Source organism: Hippopotamus amphibius, chromosome 5, assembly GCF_030028045.1.
Source record: "Hippopotamus amphibius kiboko isolate mHipAmp2 chromosome 5, mHipAmp2.hap2, whole genome shotgun sequence".
Taxonomy (NCBI): domain Eukaryota; kingdom Metazoa; phylum Chordata; class Mammalia; order Artiodactyla; family Hippopotamidae; genus Hippopotamus; species Hippopotamus amphibius.
The window spans coordinates 32,170,743-32,196,163 of NC_080190.1; the positions used below are offsets into that span (position 1 = coordinate 32,170,743).

The 25,421-nt window shown below is 49.8% G+C and overlaps 1 protein-coding gene across 1 annotated transcript in view; it reads left to right on the plus strand.

Moving 5' to 3' along the window:
* RRP12 (ribosomal RNA processing 12 homolog) overlaps window positions 1-9,177 on the plus strand; it is a 28,925-nt gene extending 19,748 nt beyond the window's left edge. Inside the window, exons 26-34 of the mRNA XM_057735879.1 lie at window positions 505-596; window positions 767-931; window positions 1,050-1,222; window positions 1,457-1,585; window positions 4,198-4,247; window positions 6,326-6,395; window positions 7,904-7,971; window positions 8,285-8,367; window positions 8,675-9,177. Coding sequence (XP_057591862.1) covers window positions 505-596; window positions 767-931; window positions 1,050-1,222; window positions 1,457-1,585; window positions 4,198-4,247; window positions 6,326-6,395; window positions 7,904-7,971; window positions 8,285-8,367; window positions 8,675-8,777 — 933 coding nt within the window. The 3' untranslated portion in view covers window positions 8,778-9,177. The remainder of the gene's footprint in view (window positions 1-504; window positions 597-766; window positions 932-1,049; window positions 1,223-1,456; window positions 1,586-4,197; window positions 4,248-6,325; window positions 6,396-7,903; window positions 7,972-8,284; window positions 8,368-8,674) is intronic.
* The last annotated feature ends 16,244 nt before the right edge of the window (window positions 9,178-25,421 follow it).

Sequence of the window (25,421 nt, forward strand, 5' to 3'; positions counted from 1 at the left end):
TGGGGCTGTCCTCCGAGTCCTCTGTCCGCTGCCCCCACCGCCTCAGTTTCCCACTGCCAGCTGGGTTGACTCACATCAGGGCTCTGGGTCCCTCTCTCCTGTCATCTTCGCATCTGGCCTTGGGTTGGGCCGAGACAAGAAGGGGCAGATGAGAGTTAGGATGGCGTGTCCCCGCCCACCAAAGCCTGCTGCCTGACTGGGGCCAGTGTTGGGGAGCACGGCCTGAGCGGTGACCTGTCCTGGAGGGATTGGGGTTTATACAAGCCTTTAAAGGATCACGGGCACCCTGCGCCACCAGCCCCACTGAGGGACACCAGGTAATATTTGCCGGCCACACGTTTCTCCGAGCAGGCCTCGTGAAGGCTGGAGAGCCGTCCGGCCAGAGCTAAATGCAGGGCGGCAGAAGGGATGCGTGCAACCAGGAGAAACCCATATGGGGGTATGGGGGGCAGGTATGGCGGGAGTCGTGTCCTCCCCCTGAGGCCCCGGCGTTCTGCCCTGCAGATGGGAGCCATCGGGAATCTCTCAGACGACATGCGGCGGCACTTCCGCATGAAGCTTCGGAACCTGTTCACCAAGTTCATCCGCAAGTTTGGGTCTGTGCCCTGACTGGGGGGGAGCGGGGGAGGAGTTGAGGGGCTTCCAGTCCCACCAGGGCCGCGGCTGAGAAGCGGCCGGGCCAGGGGGCCGGAAGGGCCCTGGCTGGACACCTTGCTCTGGATAGCCCTCTTGGCCCGGGCACCTCACCGGCCTGTCTCTGCTTCAGGTTCGATCTGGTGAAGAAGCTGCTGCCCGAGGAGTACCACAAAGTCCTGGTGAACATCCGGAAAGCGGAGGCCCGGGCCAAGAAGCACCGGGCCCTGCACCAGGCTGCCATGGAAGAGGAGGAGGAGGAGGAAGAGGAGGAGCCCCTCCAGGGCAAAGGCGACAGGTGAGACCCGTGACGGGGCACGGGCACCTGGTCTTCCCCAGCCCGAAGTCTGCCCAGGCCGGGCCCAGCTGCCCTGCCTTTCCTGGAGTGCCCTGACGCGGGGCTTCTGTGTCCTCAGCATCGAGGAGATTTTGGCTGACTCGGAGGATGAGGACGGCGAGGAGGAGGAGAGGGGGCGGGGCAAGGAGCAGCGGAGGCTGGCCCGCCAGAGGCGCCAGGCGTGGCTGAAGGAGGGGGGCGGCGACGAGCCCCTCAACTTCCTGGACCCCAAGGTGGCCCAGCGAGTCCTGGGTGAGCGAGAAGCGGCTGGCCCGTGGCCGCAGAGGACAGGCTTGCCTTGGGTCAGGTTTGGGAGTGGGGTGGTCTTTGGGGAGGCCGGTGGACACCCTCACCTCCCACATGCACACATCGTTGTGCTGCGGGCACCCGTCCAAGGCACAGACCCGGGCTCGTCGGTTATGACGAGGGTGTGAGCCGGTCAAGACTGGCCTTCCACCTCCTCACCGTCCGCCTCTGCCCCACCAGCCACGCAGCCTGGGCCGGGACGGGGCAAGAGAAGGGACCATGGCTTCAAGGTGAGCGCCGACGGCCGGCTGATCATCCGAGAGGAGGGCGGTGATGGCGCCAAGGCGGAGGAAGAAGAAGGCGCTAAAGGTGGGGCCCCCTGCCCGTCCGGGGGGCGCAGCTGCTGCCGGCCGGGACCAGGGCTGCGCACGTTCGCTCACGCTCCATTCACTCGTGTGTTTGTTCACGCGTTCACTCGTGACCCCTTGGGGGAAGCATAGGTAAAAACAGGTCTAAGGAGCTTGTATCTCAGGCAACTTTCTCAAATGTTTTGAGGTTCTCCAACTTTTTTGACCACATGAAGAAATCTTTTTATGTTGTAACCCAGCCACGTATACAATACTTCCATAATTCAAACAAAACGTTGAAAAGGCAGTACTTCCTCTTACCATGTGTGACACACTCCGGTGATCTCTGTTCTGTTCTGTTCTGTTTGCTTGTCCTCCTCCTTTGCAAAATTTTTTTCATTTTTTTATTCCAAGTGTAACCTTGGCTGAGGCCTGGAAGCTCATTTAGAGGTAGAAAGAGCCAGACCCTCCCAGCTTCCCTAGTCATCGTCTCCTGTTGTCCAGGGGCTGCCCGGGTGTAGCATCTCCGAGTCCTGCTCCCTCTCTGCGCGTATCTCTACGTATCATGTAAGACCACAACAGCCTAGGTCTTCTAACGTTTGTCTTCCTCTTTGTTGTAGTTCTCACTGCAGCCTCTCAACCAGGGCTGTCACTGCTGCCCCCACACCCCAACGTACTGGTTGTGTGATGGTAGACAGCCAGTTCATCTCTGTGCCTCGGTTTCCTCATTCTGAAGTGGGTGTAACACCAGTACCTATTTCAGAGGGTGGTTGTGAAGATGAAACAGTGACCCGAACAGCGTATAGACGTACCGGGGGTAAATGTGGCGACGCTAGTTCCTGATCTGGCCTCGTCCCCGCCCTCTTCTCACCCTCAGTGTATCCTGTCTTCTTGCTCCCTTCTTGTGCGTGGATTCCTGATGCTGAAAATGCACACCCCCCACCCACCACCACCTTCCCAGACCCTCTCCATTCTGTAAGATCCAGCACAAGTCCTTCTTTGTGGCCTTTCTGTGGCCCCTCAGCCTGAGCCGTGTTCCCTCAGAACTCCTGGCGAGCCCAGGGACTGTTCAGGCTTCTGTACTCAGCCACTTACTTCCTGTGACATTTGGTTGTTAGTTGACTTCACTTCAGTTTGTCTTCCTTCAGCTGATCAGTTTTAAAGTTCTTTTTTTTTTTTTGCACTGATAGCTTTTTAAAAAATCATGGTAAAATATACACAACATACAATTTACTGTCTTAACCATGTTTAAGTGTACAGTTCACCAGTGTTAGGTATATTCTCGTTGTTGTGCAACCTATCTCTTCGTCTTGCAAAACTGAAACTCTATACACATTAAACAACGACTCCCCATTTCCCACTCCCCCAGCCCCGACAGCCACCATTCTGCTTTTTGTCTGCATGAATGTGAATTTCAATATGAGTCGAGGTACCTCGTGTAAGTGGAATCATTCAGTATTTGTGCTTTTGTGTCTGGCTTGTTTCACTTAGCATAATGTCCTCAGGGTTCACCCATGTCGTAGCTTGTGTCAGAATTTCCTTCTCTTTTAAGGCTGGACTTGTTCTCTTGTGTATCTAGACCACATTTTGTCTGTCTGTCACCCAACAGTGGACATTTGGGTTGCTTCCACTTTCTGACTGTTGTGAATGGCGCTGCTATGAATATAAATGCACAAATATCTCTTCAAGATCCTGCTTTCAGTTCTTTTGGGTATGTGCCCACAAGTGGATCGTATGGTAGTTCTGTCTTTAATTTTTTGAGAAACTGCCATACTGTTTTCCCCCATTTTACATTCTAACCAACAGGACACAAGGGTTTCAGTTTCTCCGCATCCTCACCGACTCTTGCTGTTCTGTGTTTTATTGATAGTAGCCATCCTAATGTGTGTGAAGTGGTACCTCATGATAGTTTTGATTTGCATTTTCCTAATAATTAGCGACATTTAGCATCTTTTCATGTTTGTTGTCCATCTATCTTTTTGGAGAAATGTCTACGCAAGTCCTTTTGCCTGTTTTTGAGTTGGGTTGTTTGTTTCTGTTGTTGAGTTATAGGAATTCTTTGTTCTGGATATTAACCCTTTGTCAGATGTATGATTTGCAGATACCTTCCTATCCCGTAGGCTGCCTTTTCATCCTGTTGATGTGTCGTTTGACACACACATGTTTAAAATTTTTAATGGAGTCTGATTTATTTATCATTGTTTTGTTGCCTGTGCTTTTTGTTGGTTCATACTTCTTTCTCTCCCCACACAATGCCCAGCAAGTAGTGGAAAGGTTCTTAAGTGGGGAATAAGGCAGTCTTCCCAGCAAAACGGACTGTATGTGGGGCTGCAGGAGTGCCTGGCTCCCCAGGAAGCCTGGGGCTTTCTTAGAGTCGCAAAAAAAAAAAGCTGTATTCACCTTCGAAGTCAGGTCAGCACTTCCTTGCGGGGCTGTCGTCCACGGGGCCCAGGATGGGAAGGAGGAAGGGGGAGGGTTCAGGTGTCCCCTCTTCCACAGGACAGGTCTTCTGGGGTGGCAGCTGGCAGCGCTCGCAGCCTGATGAGCCGGGAGGAGGCGGCGGGGAGTTTGTGTGGCTTTGGGAAGACGGGGGCTTCCCGCGCGCTCACAGGCCTCTCTTCTTTTCGGCTCCAGGCGAGGATGAAGAGATGGCAGACCTGATGGAAGACGTGGGCGTCAAGAGTGTGAGTAATTCCTGCTGCTGGAGGGCGGGGGCCCTCGGCCCGACACCTTGGGCCTCGTAGCTTCTTGCTGTCTGCCGGCTCCACGCACACTCCCCCGCCCTGCTTCCTGACTGCTCGCTGCAGCCTCGGGGACGCGCACGGCAGTTAGCCCGGAGCGTGCGGTGTCGCGGCGCCCGCAGCGTCAGGCTGACCCTCTGCAGGGCACGGAGGGGGCGTGGCTCCCTCTGAAGCACCCGGTGCTTCCTTCAGTGCGGGCTGCGCTGTCCAGCTGAAGGGAGGAGACGGTCCCTTGTCTCTCCACCGAGGCGGGTGCTGTGCAGGCGGCCGGGGCCGGCTCCTCGCAGGGCTGGGGCGCCCCCCACTGAGGACTGCCGAGGGCCCCGCGCACCACCTCACGGATCCTCCCCCGAGGTGGGGGCCCTCTACCACCCCTGTTTCCAGAGGGGTCACGGACGGTAGCCCAAGGTCACAGGGGTTGTTAAAAGTGTGTGTCTCCGGGCCCAGACTGAGCTCAAACCCCAGCTTATATGTAAAGTGCGTGGCACGTAGTGACACTGAGGAAGGGGTGGCAGTTCATCATCGTCGTTACCGTATTTTTCCTGGAAATCTTTTCCTGGCCGAAGGCTGCCTGGTTCCTTGAGCCACATCCTCACAGGTGGCTTTGCAGTCCCTCCACAGCCTACCCTTGTTCCTGGCCAGGAAGCTGACTGCAGCTGTGGAAGGATGGCCCCCAGGTCAGCAGAGCAGGGCTACGGCGCCTTGTCTCACAGCACTGAGCGGGTTCCAGGGTGGCCGTGCTCCACGGTGGACTCGTGGCAGCCACCACCCGGGATCCCGGGGCCTTTTTTGCACGACCGTTGCTCCGTCTCACTCCTCTGCCCTCAGCTGTGGGAGCATAAAATGCTGGGGTGCAGGTGACAGCTGCAGTTGCCAGTGGGCAGAACTGTTGCCAGGCCCCAGCTGAACCAAGAGCAAGTCGCGCTATCACCTCTGTGATGCAGGCAAGGCCACATTTCCAGCTGGTTTCTGTTTCTCCACAAGGAGGCCCCTCCGCTGGGCCTCAGCCAACAGAACTAGGGGTCCCGGGTCCCTAGACACACCTGTGTGTGCGCCAGTTGCCTAGACACACCTGTGTGTGCTCCAGCCTTGTTCCCTTTACTTGGCGCACCTGCCCCTGTACCTGGCCCCGAGCCAGTGAATGCTCCGCAGGTGCCTTGGGTCCCTGGGGAGCTTGAGCCCCAGGAATCTGCAGTTTGAATCTGCACTGCTTCCCGGGCAGTGTGGGACAGGCCCTGTGGGGCAGCCAGCCCTGGGGGCTGAGGTCTGCCCGCACAGTGGCCTTGCCCGCTTGTCAGTTTCCAGGCTCAGATCTCCTGGCAGCCTGGGCTGCTGTCAGGCCCACTGCTCCCTCTCGGAGCGCCCCACACGGCGCCTGGCGGGCGGTGTGTGCTGAGCTGCTTCCTGTTGAGTGTGATTGCATGAGTTGGCTTGTCCCTTTGCCGCGTGCTCACAGCTCCTGGGATGGTAGCATTGTCGAGCGGCCATGAAGACTGACTTGAGCAGGGGTCTTCCACCTTCCTGAGAGCCCCTGGAGCATGGGAAGTGGGTCTTGTCCCCTGTATCCCCAGGGCCTGGCATTTAGTTGGAGATCAGTGAGTTTGACTAACGGGGAGGGTGCCGTGGAGGTCATGCGAGGCGAAGCACCAGTAAAGCTGTTCTTCCCAAAGAGGCCGAGGACCTCATTTTCCCCATTAGGAAGGCTGGACTAAACCGAGGTCCAGGTGCCCGGACAGGCAGTTGTAGCCCCGTGGGGAGAGTTCAGCATGGAGAGGCCTAGCTGTGGAGCCCTCGAGGTGAGCTCTGCCGTGAGAACCTGGGCTGGAACCTGCATCTGCACTGCCCAGCTCTGTGACCTTGCCTGGGTACTTGCTCTCTCTGAGCTTTCATGTCCTCATCTGTATAGGGGATTGAGTGCTTGGCAGAGGACCTTTCCTACTAATGCAGCTTACGACAGCTTTTACTGCTGTCATTAGTGCACGTTCCCTCGTTTATGAACTTTGCTTGTTCCTTCTTTATAGAAAAAGCGACAGAAGCTTAAGCAGAAAGAGGCTGATGACGAGGAGCTGGAGATGCCCCCTCAGTACCAAGGTGAGGCTTCCTCTCTTCTCTCTTGGAGCAGGTTCCCTGTCCCCTGCACTCGGTGGGGTGTGTTGCAGGCAGAGCCAATCGGTTGTACGGCCTGGTTGCACTCAGGTGGCACCAGCAAAGACTGGCTGACATGTCGCCTGAGACTGGGCTGGGGACCAAGGAGGTCTCGGGGCGAGGGAGAGCCTGGGGGTTAGGAGATCTGTATACAGAACCCCCAGCCCTTCTGGGGAGCTCCTCAGCCCCATCTCTACCTTACTCACCCAAGCTTTTCTAAAACTTGCAGCCCACCTTTCTCCCGGGGGGTGTCTGCCTCTTTTCTGACCTTGAGTCAGGCCAGATTTGGCCTATGTTGAGGGTGGCAGTTGGGAGACCTGCCCAGAGAGTTCCCCTGTACAGCGGTTTCTGAGCTCCCGCAGTAGCTGCTAGAGGTACCAAGGTGGCTGCCCAAAGCCAGAAGAGGCCTCTTTTGCCTCACCTTTGCCTCCTTCCCCCCAAGGCAGCCCCCGCAGGGCCCCTGCCCCCAGGCCTGCACAGCAGAGCCCTTGCTCTGCATTTGGAGGTCCAGGGGCTCTTGCTGGAAGTCCCTGATCCCAGTAGCGGGTGTACCCTCAGAGCCCGACGGCATCCTCACCCAGCTGGAGAGCTTCAGGGCTCCTTTTCCTTCTGTGGCCCCACAGGCCAGGGCCCAGCTCGCTTCCTCTGCTCTGAGATGGTGTGGTGTAGAAGCAGTAGTACCACACGATGCAGCAGGAGGCCTGAGTTCAGGACTGCTTGCCCAGCTGCTCTTAGCTGTGTGACCTTGGCCTGGTCACGCTGCCTCTCTGAGCTTCTAGTTTCTCACCTATAAAGGAGATTCATCTGGGTCATCTCAGAGAACCCTCATTAGTCGGCACTGTGGGATTCCATCCATGACTGTGTGGAAGTCCAGGCTGGAAATGACACTGGCCTTGGAAACACTTCCATCTCTCAAGGCTGCAGTTTTCACAACTGTATGATGGGATAAGAGCTGCCTTTCTATCTCACAGTGTTGGTGTAAAGTCTGAATGAAATTAAGCCTTAGTTCCTTATTTTACAGATGAGCTTAAGAGGCTCCAGAAAGTTAAAAGACTTGCCTGTGGTTAGAGCTGGGAGTTGAACCCCAGGTCACACAAGGTCACAAGTCTGTCTGACTTCAGAGCCTGTGTTCTTTCTCCTAGAGCAGACGGAGCAGGTTTAGTTTGCAGAGTGTGGGGGATTTTATGCTCGTCAAGAATGTGTATTCCCGGAGATCACTGGTAGGTCTCTATGAATTCAAGTCAGTCTGAGGAGCCCAGTGGTCTAATTGTCAAGTCGCTGGACAGTCCTTTCTCGAGAAAGGTCTCTGTCCTTTGTTGGTAGGGGACAGCCATTCAGTCCTGGCTGTGACTTATCTCCCCAGCAGCTCTCTGAAGAGAAGGTGCCTATCGCCTTCTCTCAGGAGGAGGTGCCCTGTCCTCTCCTGATTCGTGGCCTCTGTGTTCCCCCTCTAGCGGGAGGCTCTGGCATCCATCGCCCAGTGGCCAAGAAGGCTACGCCCGGGGCTGAATACAAGGCCAAGGTAAGAGCTTTGGGTGGGGGAAGGACTCTCCTGGCAGAGTCTCTGGGGAAGTGCGGGGCAGCTGTGCCCATCACTGCCCTGGAGAGGCACCTTTGTGGAGCCAACCCGAGGCCACACTGAGGGGCACACGGAAGTCTTGTTAGCACCTGAAGTCCGGGCCTTTGTTGGCTGGCCGTCCAGGGCCGCGGGAGCTCTTTGGCACCGCCTGAGACAGAGAATGAAGGGAAGGGAGGGTGCAGCCCGTCCAGTCAGGGACAAGGGTGGAAAGGGAAGCCCGCACTCCTGGCTGACTCTTGTTTCTCTGGGTGAGCAGAAAGCAAAGGGTGACGTGACGAAGAAAGGTCGGCTCGACCCGTATGCCTACATCCCTCTCAATAGAACCAAGCTCAACCGCAGGTACGGCGGGGGCGGGGGCGGGGGGGGGGAGGGGAGCTGTGCTTGTGACACTCTCCGCTCCATTGCTCGAGCCTCCTCCAGTTTTTCACTTTTACTTTTCCACACGCACCTTCGGGTAGTACGGACCTGAACTGCTCTGTTAAACACGATGGGCGTGGTCTGCGCGGATCACGTGCTGCCCACCGCCTGGCAGTGCCCCTCCCCCCCGTTCCTGCCGGTTCCCCCGGGAGCCATCTTTTTGACCTTATGGGAAGGGGGGCTGCCTGTTCGCAGTGAGATGTGACCTTTCCGTTCCTTGTTCCTGCAGGAAGAAGGTGAGGCTGCAGGGACAGTTCAAAGGCCTGGTGAGAGCTGCGCAGCGGGGCTCCCAGGTGGGACACAAGCTCCGCAGGAAGGACCGCCGGCCCTGAGCCCCAGGGGCCCCGGCTGCTCTGTGGTCCAGCCTGAGGCCCCTTTTCAGCCCCCAGCTTCCTTGACACCAGCTCCAGACGCTCCAGTCAGTGGAAGAGCCTGGACTCGGAAGGACTTGTGGGAACCAAGCTTGGTTCCCAGAGATGCCCTGGATTTTGGACCCTCCACATGGGAGTCACCCTTTAGAGACGTCCCTGGGGCCTGGAGATGGAACTGTGACCTCGGTGGCCCTGAGTGGCTAGGGAGGCGGCTGCGCTCCCGTCCAGAGCGTTCGCGTGCAACAAAGTAGACGGTCTTCCTTTCCTCTCGCTGCGTGTAGCCACGTGGGCACTCAGCCTGGCTGCAGTCTGGCTGTGTGAGATTTGCTGTGACCAGACATAGAATAAAGATGCGACACCATGTGTTGTCCCTAGAAACACTGTGTTTTATTTTTATCACCTGCCCCACCTCAGGTGCGCGAATAGTGTCTGGTCATTGGCAGCAGTGGTTCTACCGCTTTCTCTACAATCCTGGCATCCTGTCTGGGGCATGGCATGATAGCCCTGGGTCAGGCTTTGGATCTTTTTTTTTTTATTATCATTAATTTATTTATTTTATTTATCTATTGGCTGTGTTGAGTCTTCCTTGCTGCACGCAGGCTTTCTCTAGTTGCGGCAAGAGGGGGCTTCTCTTCGTTGTGGTGTGTGGGCTTCTCATTGCAGTGACTTCTCTTGTTGTGAAGCATGGGCTCTAGGCGCGTAGGCTTCAGTAGTTGTGGCACACGGGCTCAGTAGTGGCACACGGGCTCAATAGTGGCTCTCAGGCTCTAGAGCGCAGGCTCAGTAGTTACGGCACACGGGCTTAGCTGCTTTGCAGCATGTGGAATCTTCCCAGCCCAGGGATTGAACCCGTGTCCCCTGCATTGGCAGGCGGACTCTTAACCACTGAGCCACCAGGGAAATCCCAGGCTTTGGATCTTGACCCACCTGTGTCGGGGTCTCCCTCACTTCACAGTCCCAGTTAGAAGCTTGGAGCTTCAGGAGGGGCAGGGTCTGGGGCTGGTCTCTGGAGCTGTGGTTGAGCACCAGGGACTCAGACTAAAACGGGGAGACGGACGGCTGAGAGCTGCAGCACTGGCTGCCCCAGGGCACAAGTCTCTCCTAGCAGCTTTTTCATTGACTCAGCAGATTGTTTACGGAGCCCCTCTGTGTGCCAAGCGCAGCCTGACCACCCACCTCTCTGACCCTCACATTCTCTTCTTTCCCAAACAAGTTGGGGTACAAAGAGCCGTGTGATTCCTGCTGTCTAGCTTTTGTCGGTCTAGAGCAGAGAAGGGATTGGTGCAGAGCTCCCATTACTCCTAAGATCATTTGTCCATCAGCCCAGGGTACCCCTCATGTGTGCTTTCCCAGCAGGAATCAAGAAGCGAAGAACTGCAGCGCTATTTCCCGCCCCAAACGTGAGGAACTGTGCTTTTCCCCTGGCATTGGATTGATAATTTTTCTTATTTCAGAATCTCCCCATTTGAAATGACTCCCAGGAGGCCCTGTGCACCGTTCCACGTCTCCTCTAAGGGGACTCAAGTCAACTTGATCCACTGCCCCCAAATGAGGGCACTTCCTCCTGCTGATTCTGGGCTAGGAAGCGGAGCGGAACCATACTGCGCCCAGAGGTGGCGCTGTTGACATGCCTTGTTCACAGAAAGTCTGGAATTTAAGAGCGAGCAAGAAAGGTCAAAAGAGGTGGCTGTTAGATTTGCAAAGGTGGTCTAACTATGACCCCCTCCCCGTCATTATACTTCTGGACACAAGGTGGGTCAAATTAAGCCAGCCCAGCCCTTTCCTTTCCTGTTTCCTTTCTCAGGAAATGTAAGCACATGTAGTAGCAAGTTTCGTGTAAAATAAGAATGGGTCGGAGCGACCTGCCCAGGATTGATGTCTTAAAAATAAGTTTGAAGCAGTTTGCTTTTATGACATATTTTCCGAGGCACTTTGTTTCAAGGTTGGTGTTAGTGATGGTTTGAACTCCACATCCTTTTGGAAGTAGACTTCAAATGCAAATTATCTTGATGCAGAGGCAAGAATTAATCTGCTGCAGAAACTTCAGGTGCTCGAGACATCTGTTAGGAAAGTGAGTGCTGCTTTTTCTTCTACAGTGGGGTGAAGGGGAATTGGGTGTATTCATCAGCTCAAGGCTCATTTGATTTCAGGGCAACTAGAATGCTGGAGGTCCTCTAAGATCCAGATATACTACTTTAATTTCATTATGCTTTTGGCAGTGTCAGAATCTGAGACTTCAGGCTTTCTTTTCTGGGGTGCATCCTCCCTGGCTGCACCAAAACAGCAACCCTTGTGCTGGCCAAGGATTTGGCATCATGCTGAGGATTTGCAAAAGCAGTGTGCTCGTGTCCCCCATCATAATGACGCTTCTGGATACAGGTGGGTCAGGTTAAACCAGCCTCCCCCTTCTTGGGAAATGTTGCTTCTCAAGATTGCATCAGCAGGCCTGGTGGCGGCTGTCCCCACAATTCATTCCTGGCATTGGCTGTCTTATTAGATCTTTGGCTTATTTGCAAGCCTGCCTCAGTCCACATGCTTGATCCTGTGTTTTCTTTGTTGTTTGCAACAAGTGAGAAAATTACTTAAGGCGTTTAAGTAGTCTCTGTTTTCATTCATCTTGGTTGCATACGTTTCTTCAAAAGGTAACTTAGAGGGTTAGAATGTGTTTTGTATCTCACTTAAAAGTAATAAAGATTCACAGAACGTTTGGAAAAAAACAGAAAAGTGAAAAACCAGCTAGAATCCTTCCACCAAATTATCACTGTTAACCCTAGTATATTTCATCTGTTTCCTTTTTCTATACACAAGGCTTTGTTGGATACAAAAATAGTTTTAAATTACAGGTTTATATTCTAAATTTGCACTTGGCTATCACAAAATTTTTACGCTATTAATATATAAACACTTCATAGGGACTTCCCTGATGGCGTAGTGGTTAAGAATCCACCTGCCAGTGCAGGGGACATGGGTTCGATCCCTGGCCCAGGAAGATCCCACATGCTGCAGAGCAACTAAGCCCGTGCACCACAACTACTGAGCCCATGTGCTACAACTACTGAAGCCCTCGGCCCTAGAGTCTGTGCTCCACAAGAGAAGCCACTGCGCTGAGAAGCCCATGCACCGCAACGAAGAGTAGACCCTGCTCGCCACAACTAGAGAAAGCCAGCATGCAGGAACAAAGACCCAACGCAGCCAAAAAAAAACAAAAAAGCAAAACCACCACTTCATAAACGTGTTTTCAATGTCCTGGCTTCAATATCTGCCCGGTGGATGTCGCTCAGTTTACTTACAAAGGATCTTTGAGTCCATAAGTATGTTGCTCCTTGATACATGCAAGAGTTTAATGCCATCACTAGATGGTGAATCATGTACAAAGCAACATTTAGAAAGTGACACAATGACTGCTCTTTGTCCTATTTTTTGATATACGTTATTATGAATGGACAGATGACGGTACTCCAGAAAATAACCCTGATTTGGGGCATGTAAGCTGGCTCACCATTTCCTGAAATCACGCTTAATGTCACTACTGCCATTAGAAATATTTACCAGGCTGTTAGAGGCTGGTGAGTCATCCAGGCCCAGGGCTGCAGTACCGGAAGGCTTTCTCCCATTTGTGGCTGTGGTCAGTAATCAGTACATATTGATTAAGAAAGTGGGTGAGGGTGCGGTTGCCACTGCACACGCAGGCTGCATGCCTATCCCTGAGTTGAGGTCTGGATATCAGCTTTGCAAATCTAAAATCAGAATTGATCAGGTTCAGAGAAGAAAAAACAGACTCACAAGAGGCCTAGTCAAAATTGCCATTTCTTAGGGAATCTCTGGTGGTCCAGTGGTTAGGACTCTGCGCTTCTACAGCAGGGGGCACAGGCTTGATCCCTGGTCAGGAAACTAGATCTTGCATGCCTCTCAGCACAGCCAAAAAAAAGGAGTGAGGTAAAATCGCCATTCGTTAATTTGTAGTGAGAAATGTAAGTGCTACAGGGCCGGAGACTTGGTGTCATGGTGACTGCTCCATTTGTGCTGTCCCCTGCAAAGAGAGTCAAAATCGGAGGCTTGGGGCTTCCGTGGTGGTGCAGTGGTTAAGAATCTGCCTGCCAATACAGGGGACATGGGTTCAATCCCTGGGCCAGGAAGATCCCACATGCAACGGAGCAGCTAAGCCCGTGCACCACAACTACTGAGCCTGTGCTCTAGAGCCTGCGAGCCACAGCTACTGAGCCCACACACCGCAGCTACTGAAGCCTGCGTGCCTAGAGCCTGTGCTCCACAAGAGAAGACACTGCAATGAAGAGTAGCCCCCACTCGCCACAACTAGAGAAAGCCCGTGCACAGCAGCGAAGAACCAAAATAAATAAATAAATAATAAAATAAATCTTAAAAAAAAAAAAGAAATCGGAGGCTTTAGTGAGCATGAAACAGCAAAGGGAATCCTGTGAGTGATGTGTTAGTGATGTCACTGTGGTAGGACAGCTGTCCTTGGTGTATGGGATATATTTGCCCACTGGGTCACTCTGTGTTCTGGTTACTGCTGCAGAACAGGCCGAATCCTTTCTCTCTGGTACCTTCTAGGCTCTTCGGAGCCACTCACCTGCTGTCCCGAAGCTTTTCTGAGATTTAATTTAGCTCCTGCTTTCTTCATGTGCAGGCATGCCTGGATTGCATTCCCAAGCCCAACTCTTTCACCAGGGAGGCATCCTGTTCCCTCCGGGGCCTTGTGCAGAGAACTTATCCTGTCCATCACGTGTGGACCTGAAGGGTCTGACTTCTAGAGGACAGTTTGGTTTCCAGATTCCAGGGATGTCACCCTGTAGACCCATAGGTACCAATTACAGAACTGATACAATTTTAGGCCAGGATTTCAGAGAAGATCTGAGGCACCGCTGCCAGGCAGGTGGGGTTGTGAACCATGCCGGGAATAGCCCATAAAGCCCTTATGGCCCCTCTGTAGGTCCTGCAAGGTTTTGAACAGTCTTGCTTTGCTTTGCACCAGAACAGTTGCTGTGCCCTAGATCTTGGACGTGAGGCACCTGAGCCTGAAGTGCATCCACAGCCAATAACCCTGGGACCAGCCCTCCGTTGTAAATATGCTCGTAAAGATGACGAGGCACCGTATGACCCGAGCCGATTTTACGTGGCCGCCTGTGTGCGTGTACTGATTGGATCGTTGTGTGATAACACGTATCTAAAAATGCCTTCCTTAATCATTCCGGCAGCTAGTTGAACTCCTGAGTAGGTGGGGTACACCTCCAAAACAAATAATAATTAGCTGGCAAAGCTGACATCTAGTCTTTCTTCTGAAGAAAGCCCCTTCCCTGCCCACAGGAGGGTCATCAGAGGGATCCCACAGACCCCCTCCCACAGGACTGCACGCAGGGGCGCGGTCACACCCGATCCACACCCGCCAGATTCCCATCTGTGCAGGTACAGAGCCGGATAGAGCCTCGTCGCTCGAAGATGCTTCCCGTCACCATTCCCACTTTACAGCTGAGACCCCACAGGCAACATGAAGTAGGTGGCATTAGGGAGCACCCAGGCCTCTAGAGTTCAAGCCCATGTGCCCACAACAGATGTAACTTAGCCCCGGGTCAGCATGGTGTTGTAAAGAAGCTTGGCTATGAATTTCAAAATGCCCGTGTGTGGTTGGGACACCAGAATCTGTTCTTCCCATTCGTCATCTTACAGGTGCTTCACCCCCAAAGCCCTCCCTGCAGCTCAGACTAAAACTAATTACAGAACAGGTTTCTTTATACTTGGTGACAGGAGGGTGGAGTTGTACCAGCACTGACTTTCTTGAGGACCAGGAGGGGTGGGGAGGGGTGGGGTGGAATGGGGTGGGGGAGGGCAGGGCAGCGCTGCTTGCTGGGTGTTCCTTCCTTGTCCCCTTTCAAGGAGGGGGATGGAGTCAGCCTGCAAGTGTTTTCTTCACGCACTTGCACTGTGCATTTATTCTGAACAAAGGACTTCCACAAAAACATTTTGGGAGGCAAGGGAGATATAGTAGTACACCAAGCAGAAAGGAACTCTGCCTTCATGAAGTTTATGAAGAGGGGACAGACAAAATATTAAACATACAAAAATAAAGCTCATGATTGGACTAGCATGAAGTCTAAGTGTGGATGCCACGAAGGGATCTGATTTGGATGAGGGGGAGATGCGAGGAGGGCCTCTTGGAGTGAACGATGTTTGTCTAAGACCTGAAGTGTGAGCAGGCTTTAGGTTAGATTGTTTGCCTAAACAACCAAGGCTCCAAAATGTCCAGATCCCTGGGACCTGTCGTGAAGCTCTGTTGCAGACGAGCCTCCCTGTTTTCACTTAGATTGTATGTTCGTGTGTGCTTGCGTGGTTGGGGTTTGGGGGGGCGGAGCTACTAAAGCCCCTCTCATCCACTTTTGGGCCGTGCTCCAGACTAGGCATAGCATGTGCAGAGGCCCTGGAGTCAGAAAGAGGTGGCCTCTTCGAAGAACTGACAGGCGGCCAAGGTTACTGGACCAGGGAGGGCAAGGTGGAGAGTGGGGCAGCCAAAGACTGGAGAGCTGCTGGTGGGGGTGTTTCACAGGGCCTTGGAAGAAAATTGGGGTGCGGAGGGAGGATATACAGGGTGACCTGATCTGACTTGCCTTTTTTTTTTTTTTTTTTTTTTTTTTTTTTTAAAGATAACTGGCTGTTGTGTGAGTCATAGATTGGAACAAGGCAAGAGGAAATGAGCAGACCTGCTGGGAAGCTGCTGTTAACAGTCCAGACAAGAGGAGACAGTACATTAGGCTGGGGTGGGGAGTGGTGGTGTCAATGGTGGAGATATGAGAAGGGGCTGTAAGCGGCATGAAAACTGCAGCCAGAAGTTCGGTGCTGTTCGTGAAGGGATCTTCAGCGGAGGGAAGCTGGGCTCTTGTTTTCTGGACCATGAAGTCTGGACAGATTTCATCCATTCAATCATTCAATGCCTTTTTATCATTGTCTGGCACTGTCCTAGGCACTAGGGATACATCAAAGAACAAAACAAACAGAACTCCCAGCCTCTGTGGGGTAATCCAACAAAATAAATATGGAATTCAAGTATGTTAGATAGCGATAAGAGTTATAGAGAATTATAAAGCAGAAAAGGGGACAGGGAGTATTGATGGGAGGGAGGGGTGGTTTCAACTTTAAATTGGGCAATCAACTTTAATTTGATCAAAGACTTGAATAAGAGGAGATAACTCCTCTAGATGGAGTAAGCAACAAGTGCAAAGGCCCTGAAGTGGGCATGTGCTCGGGTTATTCAAAGAAAAGTGGCTGGAGCTGAGAGAGTAAGAGGGAGATGAGTGGGTGTAAGGACTTTGACCTTTTCCTCCCAGTGGAAAGGGGAGCCACTGGAAGATTGTGAACATAGGGGTCACATGATATGGAGTGGTCATCAACTAACTGAGATGGGAAAGACTGCAGATGAAGCATCTGGGAGCTGGAGAGTCAGTTCAGTTTTAGACATGCTGAGTTTGAGATGGCTATTAGACATCCAAGTGGAGATGGAGCCACTAGAGCAACTGGACATATGAATCTAGAACTCAGAGGAGAGCTCCCAGGGTAGGTGTATTCATTTGGGAACATGTGTGTGTGTGTGTGTGTGTGTTTATTTCAAGCAAATAGACTGGAATGTCAACAAGTGGGTGAGTATAGGTAGAGAAGACACATCTAAGGCTGAACTTGGGATGCTCCAACATTAAGGGCAGATAGGAACAGCCAGTGACGTAGAAAAAAACAAACAAAATAAAATACAAAACAGGAGAATGTGGTATCCTAAGTGAAGATAACATTTCAAGGAAAAAGTGGTTATCAGCTGCATCAAATCTGCTGAAAGTTCAAGTAAGGTAAGGATTATTCGATTTAGTAATATGAAGGTCATTGGTGAAGAGTTCTGTAGCAATTCAGTCCAAAATTCTCTGATGTTCAACTAAAAAAAAAGTAGGATGCTATGTATAAGATAAATGACCTACAAAGACATGTTGTACAGCACAGGGAATATAGTGACTATTTTATAACTTTAAATGGAGGATGATCTATACAAATTTTGAATTGCAAAAAATATTCTGAATAGCCCTATAACTATTTAAAAAGTTGAACTCCATGAAGAAAACTCCTGGTCCAGCTGGCTTCACCAGCAAATATTTAATAATAAAACTACATCGATCTTACATAAATTCCTTCATACAGTAGATAAAAGGGAACATTCCAATCCATTTTATGAGGCTAGCATAACCCTGATTTCAAAATCTGTCAAGGACATTATAGGCATACCTTGGAGATACTGCAGGTGTGGTTCCAGACCACCATAATAAAGCAAATACTATTGTAATAGAGGGAATAACACAAGGCGAATTCCCTGGCAGTCCAGTGGTTAGGACTCTGCGCTTTCACTGCTGAGGGCCCGGGTGTTCACTCCCTGGTCGGGGAGCTAAGATCCCACAAGCCATGCAGTGAGGCCCAAAAAAAAAGCTTGGATGGCGGGGTGGGGAGGGAGCGTGAGTAACACGAATATTTTGGTTTCCCAGGGCATAAAAGTTATGTTTATGCTATGTTGTAGTCTAAGTGTGCAATATCATTATATCTAAAAAAACAATGTATATACCTTAATTTAAAAGTACTTTAGGACTTCCCTCGTGGTGCAGTGGTTAGGAATCCACCTGCCAATGCAGGAGACATGGGTTCCGTCTCTGGTCCAGGAAGATCCCACGTGCTGCGGAGCAACTAAGCCCGTGCGCCACAACTACTGAGCCTGCACTCTAGAGCCTGCAAGCCATTAAATACTGAAACCTGGGGACTTCCCTGGTGGTACAGTGGTTAAGAGTCCACCTGCCAACGCAGGGGACACGGGTTCGATCCCTGGTCTGGGAAGATCCCACATGCATGGAGCAACTAAGCCAGTGTGCCACAGCTACTGAGCCTGTGCTCTAGAGCCCGAGAGCAACAACTACTGAGCCCACGTGCTGCAACTACTGAAGCCCGCCCGCCTAGAGCCTGTGCTCTGCAACAAGAGAAGCCACCTCACACTAAGAAGCCTGCACACGACAACAAAGAGTAGCCCCCGCTCTCCACAACTACAGAAAGCCCACTTGCAGCAACGAAGACCCAACGCAGCCAATAAAAATAAAATTAATTAATTTAAAAAAATAAAAAAATAAATACTGAAACCTGTGTGCCTAGAGCCCGTGCTCCGCAACAAAAGAAGCCACCACACTGAGAAGCCCGCACACTGCAACAAAGAGTAGCCCCCACTCACCACAACTAGAGAAAGCCTGTGGCAACAAAGACCCAACACAAAAATAAAATAAAAAATAAATTAAAAAAAATTTGTTTAATTAAAAAAAAAGTTCTTTATTGCTGAAAATAAAGAAAGGAAGTAGGACAAAATATTTAAAAAGACAAAACTTCTTAAAAGCAATGAAGAGCTAAGAGTACAGTGAGGAATTACCTGACCAACCCTCAGGAGTAGATAGAACTCAGAGAGCCCAGCAAAAGGGAAAATTTTGTTTGGGTAGATGGGTGGTGGTTCAAATTAGAAAGTCTGTTGTGAGGCTGAAATGCCCTTTTAGGGTCCTTGTGAGGTTAAGGGGACGAAAGTTTGAGTTTAGGAGTCACCAAGAGTGGAGACCCACACACCTTAAGCTGGGACCCTAATGGACTGCAAACTAGGAGTAAGGGTAAATCTAAGGGTGTCACATACACTTGCAAACTACCATCAAGTTGCCTGGGTGGCCCAGGGAATCTTGAGGCTAGGACTTGGAGTAGGATGTTTCCAGACTGCTAGTGTCCCCAGGAATTTGATAGAAACAAACAAAAATCCCAAGTGGAGGATGACAACGTCATCCTAGCTCCCAAATTATTTCTACAAATAATTTTTCAAATACAATGTCCACTATTCAATCAACGATAACCTGGCATACTAGGTGACAAAGTATGAGTATGAAAAAGCAGAAGCAATAGCAAGAACATACCACAGGCAATCCGTTTATACCTCCATGACGTCACTCATCACACTGTGTTGTTACTATTTATGTCTCTTTCTCAATGGGGAGATTTCTTGGTTGCTTTCCCAGCATTCATTTCATTCTTTTCCCCTCCTTACACTCTTGATTTCAGTTCTGGTAATAAGGTGATACTGGAGAAGTTGACTCTATCACCAGCTCTAGAAGTAGGGCATGTGAACCATCCACAGAGTCTCTCCTCCTGTCCACAGGACTGACTCAGGGCTGAACACGTGAACAAAGCCAGGCCACGGGGTGAATCCCAGCCATGCTAGGAAAGATGCTGTTACACAGACTCTCTACTCTTGGACAAAGAAGCATGCATGTTCCTTTAAGAGTTGCTGGCTGCAACACTGAGAATAGCTAGCTATAGGATGAGACCAACGCCATAGAAGACCAAACTGGAAAGAAACCAGGTCTTTAGTGATATTGTTAAGCTGCCAGATCAAGGTTCTTCTGAAGCTAGACCTGCTCCTGGAGCAGCACTCACCAACAGAAATATAATGTAAGTCACCTATGAAAATTTTCTAGTAGCCACATTTAAAAAGTAAGGAGAGGGGCTTCCCTGGTGGCGCAGTGGTTAAGAATCCGTCTGCCAATGCAGGGGACACGCGTTCAATCCCTGAGCTGGGAAGATCCCACATGCCGCAGAGCAACTAAGCCCGTGCGCCACAATTACTGAGCCTGCGCTCTAGAGCCTGCAAGCCACAACTACTGAGCCCACACACTGCAATTACTGAAGCCCATGCACCTAGAGCCCGTGCTTCGTAACAAGAGAAGCCATCACAATGAGAAAGCCCGCACATAGCAATGAAGACCCATGCAGCCAATAAATAAATAAATAAATAAATAAATCTTTAAAAGAAAAAAAAGTAAGAAGAAAAAGGTGAAGTTAATTTTTAAAATATATTTTATTTAACCTAATGTATCCAAATATTATCAATTATTACTGAATAGCTTACATTCTGTTATTCATGTTAAGTCTATGAATCCAGTGTGTATTTTACACTAAACAGCACATCTCAATTCAGAGTAGCTATATTTCAAGTGCTGAATAGCCCTGTGTGGCTGGGGACCACCAAATAGCTCTAGAGTTTTCCTTTATTGAACCAATAAATTCCCTTAAAGCAATGTTTAACTGCTTTACTGATATATAATTTATATACTATAAAATTCAGCCACTGTAAATGTACAGTTCTATGATTTTTAATATAATTTATAAGTTGTGCAACCATCACCAGCCTCCAGTTTTAGAATGTGGCCATCACCCCCAACATTTCCCTGTGCCCCTGTGTTGTCACTCCCTGCTCCCATCCACAGCCCCTGGTTGATCTGCTTTCTGTCTCTGTAAATTTACCTTTTCTGGATAGATCATGTAAAGTGGAATCAAGTAACATGTAGTGTTTTGCACCTGTCTTCTTTGACCTGACGTAATGTTTCGGAGGTTCATCCATGTTTTAGCATGATTCAGTAGCTCATTTCTTTTTATTGCTGACTAGTATTCCAGCGTATGGATACGCACACCTTGTGTTTATGCATTCGCCAGTTGATACACATTTGGATTGTTTGCACCTTCGGGTTACTATGGCTAATGCTGCTAGGAGCATTCACGTCCAAGCCTTTTTATGGACATGTTTCCATTTCTCTTGATAGAGTCTTAGGAATGGAATTCCTGGGTCATATGCTAAGTTTATGTTTAACCTCTTAAGAAACTGCCAGACTGTTCTCTTTTCTTTCCCTTTTTTTTTTTCTTTTCGGCCGCAGGCCGTGGTTTGCAGGATCTCAGTTCTCTGACCAGGGACTGAACCCAGGCCCTCAGGAGTGAAAGTGCTGAAAGCACAGTATCCTGAACACTAGACCGCCAGGGAATTCCCAAAACTCACTTTCAAAGCACACAATTCAATGTTTTATAACCATCACCAGTAATTTCAGAACATTTCCCCCACCCCCAAAAGAAAACCTATACCCATTAAGCAGTGATTCCCATGCCCTACTTCCCTTCCCCCATCCCCTCAAAATCTACTTTCTGTCTCTATGGATTTGCCTATTCTGGACATTTTATATAAATGGAATTATATAATATGTGGCCTTTTGTGTCTGGCTTCTTCCATTGAGCACAATGTTTTCAAGTTTTATCCATGTTGTAGCATGTATCAGTACTTCATTCCTTTTTAAGGCCAAATAACATTCCATGTATGGATATACCATATTTCATTTATTCATTCATCAGTTGATGGACATTTGGGTTGTTTCTACTTTTTGGCTACTATGAATAATGCTGCTATGAATATTTTGGTGCAAGTGTTTGTATGGACATATGCTTTCAGTTCTCTCAGGTACATGCCCAAGAGTGGAATTGCTGAGTCGTATGCTAAGCCCATGTTTAACTTTTCGAGGAACTGCCAAACTCCTGCAGTATTTCACATTCCCATCAGCAATGTATAAGGGCTCCAATTTCTCCACATCTTTGCCAGCGCTTGTTATTATCTGTCTTTTTTTTTTTTTTTTTTTTCCTTTTTCCAGGCAACTGGGACTTCTTTTTTCATTGTGATAAAATATACATAGCGGACTTCCTAGGTGGTGCAGTGGTTAAGAATCTGCCTGCCAATGCAGGGGACATGGGTTCGATCCCTGCCCCAGGAAGATACCACATGCTGTGGAGCAACTAAGCTTGTGTGCCACAACTATTGATCCCATGTGCTGCAACTAGTGAAGCCCACGGGCCTAGAGCCTGTGCTCCACAACAAGAGAAGCCACCACGATGAGAAGCCCCCGCACCACAATGAAGAGTAGCCCCTGCTTGCCGAAACTAGAGAAGAGGCCATGTGCAGCAATGAAGACCCAACACAGCCAATAAATAAATTAATTAAAAAAAATAAAAAATAAAATAAAGTATACATAGCATAAAATTTACCATTTTAGCCATTTTAAGTGTACAGTTCAGTAGCATTAAGTACATTCACACTGTTGTGCAACCATCACCACCATCCATCTCCAGAACTTTTGCAACATCCCAAACTGAAATTCCATACCCATTAAACAACTCCCATTCCCCACCTCCCCCCAGCCCCTGGAAGCTACCATTATATTTTTGTCCCTATAAATTTGACTACTTTAGGTACTTCATGTAAGTGGAATCAAGCAATGTTTATTCTTTTGTGACTGATTTGTTTCACTTAGCATAATGTCCTCAAGTTTCATCCAGGTTGTCGTGTGTCAGAATTTCCTTCCTTTTTTAAGGAGGAATGAGAGTCTGTTGTATGGATATATCACATTTGTTTATCCATTCATAAACCTGGATGGACATTTGCATTGTTTCCATTTTTTAGCCATTGAGAATAATGCTGCTATGAATGTGGTGCTTTCAATTCTTTCAATTTGGGGTATATAACCAGAGGTGGGACTGCTGGATCATATGGTATTTCTGTTTAACTTTTTGAGGCTTAGAGCCACTTCTGTAGGACAGGGACCACTACTAAAGAACCCTTGGCCCCCAAAGTTCCTACCTTACGTTTGGTTGGCTGTTTACCTTTTAGAGGATTTTCCCTTTGCGTGGAAACCACTAATCAACCATGTTTTGAAATGAGTTTATTTACAATGTACTTTCATCGTTCAGAAAAGAGAACAGGAAAGTCCCCTTTGAGGATCCAGGTTGGGAGGAAAGCATAAAACACAGCAGCAGCAGCTCAGGGGGATTACTCACTGATGTATCGGCTGCCTTTGCTCTTCCTCTGCAGCCGGCCTCCTTCTCCTGGCTGAAGGCAGCAAGTGATGGGGCTGGCTTGGAGCTCTCGTTCAAGCACCGGCCAAGCCAGGAAAGTGGGTTGTGGTTGAAAGTTTTAAAAAAGCAGGGACTTCCCTGCTGGTCCGGTGGTTAAGACTGCACACTTCCAATCCAGGGGGCGCGGGTTCCATCCCTGGTCGGGGAACTAAGATCCCACATGCTGTGTGTGTGTGGTACGGCCAAAATATAAATAAATAAATAAATAAGTAAATACATAGAATTGCTCCGTAAGTAAGGAGAAAAAAAAGTTTTAAGAAAGCAAAAGTAGATGCCTTTCACCTTGGGTGTTCCCAGTCAATGCCCTTCCTCCTCCTGCAAGTGGGAAGTGGTTTGGTAGAGCTGATAATATTTTCTTAGGGATATTGTGGTGGTAAGGAGAGGGAGGGTGAGAAATTAAAAAATTATATGATAGTAATAGTTATGCAAATAATAATAAATACCACGATTATGACAACCACCGTTGCATAATGTCCCGCGCGAAGCAACGCTGCCCTCCGTGAGGACCATTGAGTTACAGTGACCACCTGTCCTGGTTGGCCTGAGATGGGGGTAGTTTCCCAGGACAGCAGACTTTCAGCGCTAAAACCGGGAGAGTCCCAGGCAAATTGGGATGATGGGTCACCCTAAGGCCAGTCCCCCTCTTGCTAGCTGTGAAAGCTTGGGCTGGTTACTTTACTTCTCTGTGCCTCAGTTTCCCTAGAGAAAATATCCTCAGAGATACTCATATCTTTAACTCACACATTTGTTTTGAGGATAAAATAAAATGTATGCGTAAAGCATTAAGCTCAGTACATGGCACAGCGATAGCCACAACGAAATGTCAGGAATTCTTACCTAAATTCTTACCTAATTTAATCTTGTAAGGTTTGTTTGTTCTTCTGGGGAGAAAGCAATTTTTATTTATTCAAATGTATAGTCCACCTACATCCACAAATTTATATAATAAAAGCCAAATGTACAGCAAGACTGCTAGAAAAGGAAATATTAAAACCATACAGTAGAAGAGGGAAAAGAATGCACCCCAAATCAAGGCTAGTAGGTTTCTAAAAGTGTGCATTCACAGGGCTTGGATGAAGAGGGAGGGGCCAGGGTTTCCTTGGTGCTGGCAAGCTGAGCACCAGGTGCAGCTGGCTCCTCCTTCCCTGCTTAGAGCAGCTCCTAAATTAAATGATTTTATTACATCCATTTTACAGAATCGGAAACAGAGTAAAAAGCACGAGGTCTCCCAGTGTCCCTGTCAGCTTTTTCGGCATTAGCCACTCCATCCAAATTTTGCTAGAGGAGTATGAGGAAAGGTTAGAAATTATGGGCCTGGATATCATAGCCGAGCTACTCACACCACATCCTAGAACCAGGGGAGCCTTCAGGAATTGGGTCCAAACCCCTTGCTGTGCAAACGGGACCATGAGGCCCAGAGTGGGGACTGCTGATCCAGGTGCTGGAGGAACCAAGGCTAGAACCCAAGTTGCCCAGCCCCTAACACAGTGCCCCCTCTAAAGTCGGTCAGGACCAGACGGGCTGCGGGCCCTGGACAGCTCACTAGACCTAGAGACACAGGCCAGCGACAGGTAAGAATGAGTTTAGACAACGTCCTCAAGTCTGCATTTCCAAATGGGCTTATGTTTCCCAAGTGGAGTCACGTGGTTTTTCTGCGGAGGAGACCAGTTCTGTCTCCAAGAAGGTCTGGAGTCTGCCTGCAGGAGTCTGAAGCAGGAACAAGAAGGCCTCAGTGCACTTGCGTGTCGGCGTCTACAGGTGAGTCCAACATCTGGACTCACCTGATTCTTCCCTACCCCAAGAAACCAGAAGCAAAGCTACTCTGGGAGGAAAATCCAGAATGGCCTAGTTGAAGCGAACTTCCCTCTCTAGGACAAACTCTGTGAGACTCTGTGAAATGCTTGGCCTGGCAGGTAGGACGGGGTGGTAATTCAACCGGGTTGTGTCTTGTCAGAAGGAAGGTGCTGGGGTGCACGTGATCAGACTGCAGAGCCCTTCCTCAAGCAGGGAGGCCTCCATTTCACCATCAGTATGAACCGGCATCTGGCTTTTATATTTACCTCTTCTGGTTTTGCTCCTCTGGGCCCTGGCACCTGTAGGCAAATTGCTTTTTATTATTAATATATATATATATATAGGCTGCACTGGGCTGCTTGTAGGATCTTAGTTCCCCGACTAGAGATGCAACCCCAGCCCAGCAGTGAAAGTGCTGAGTCCTAACCACGAGATGGCCAGGGAATTCCCCAGATTGCTTTTTAAAATGCAGATAAGTTCTCCTCGCCCACCTGTGGTTACCAGTGCAGCTTGCCCTGCACTCTTATCCTGCACATACCCCTTTTTTGCCTGCCTTGGACACTGGTCCAGCCATACTGAGCTTTTTCAAGCTGCTTAGAGGTGCTACTCTCTTCACTTCTCTTTTCCCTGTTAACCTCTCCCCATCCATGTTAGTTAGTGTTACGCCAGATGCTGTAACAAATCTCAAAATTTCAGCATATGACACAAAAAGTCGTTTTCAAATTCTCATGAGAAACTATACTGGTGTTCCTGGGTGGTGTGTGATGGGAGTGGGGGCGGGGTTGCCATCTTCCGCTTACGGCTTCTGAGATTGCCCTGGGCATTGATCCCCCGGGGGGGGCACAGTAGGCAAGTGCATTGGATGAGCACCTGAGGAGGTTTTCATGCATCAAGGTGTCAGCAGGCTGTGCTCCTTTCTGGAGGCTCTAGGGAAGAATCTGTTTCCTTGCCTTTTCCAGCTTCTAGGGGCTGCCTACATTCCTTGGCTCATGGCCCCTTCCATCTTCAAAGCAATCACAGCATTCCACC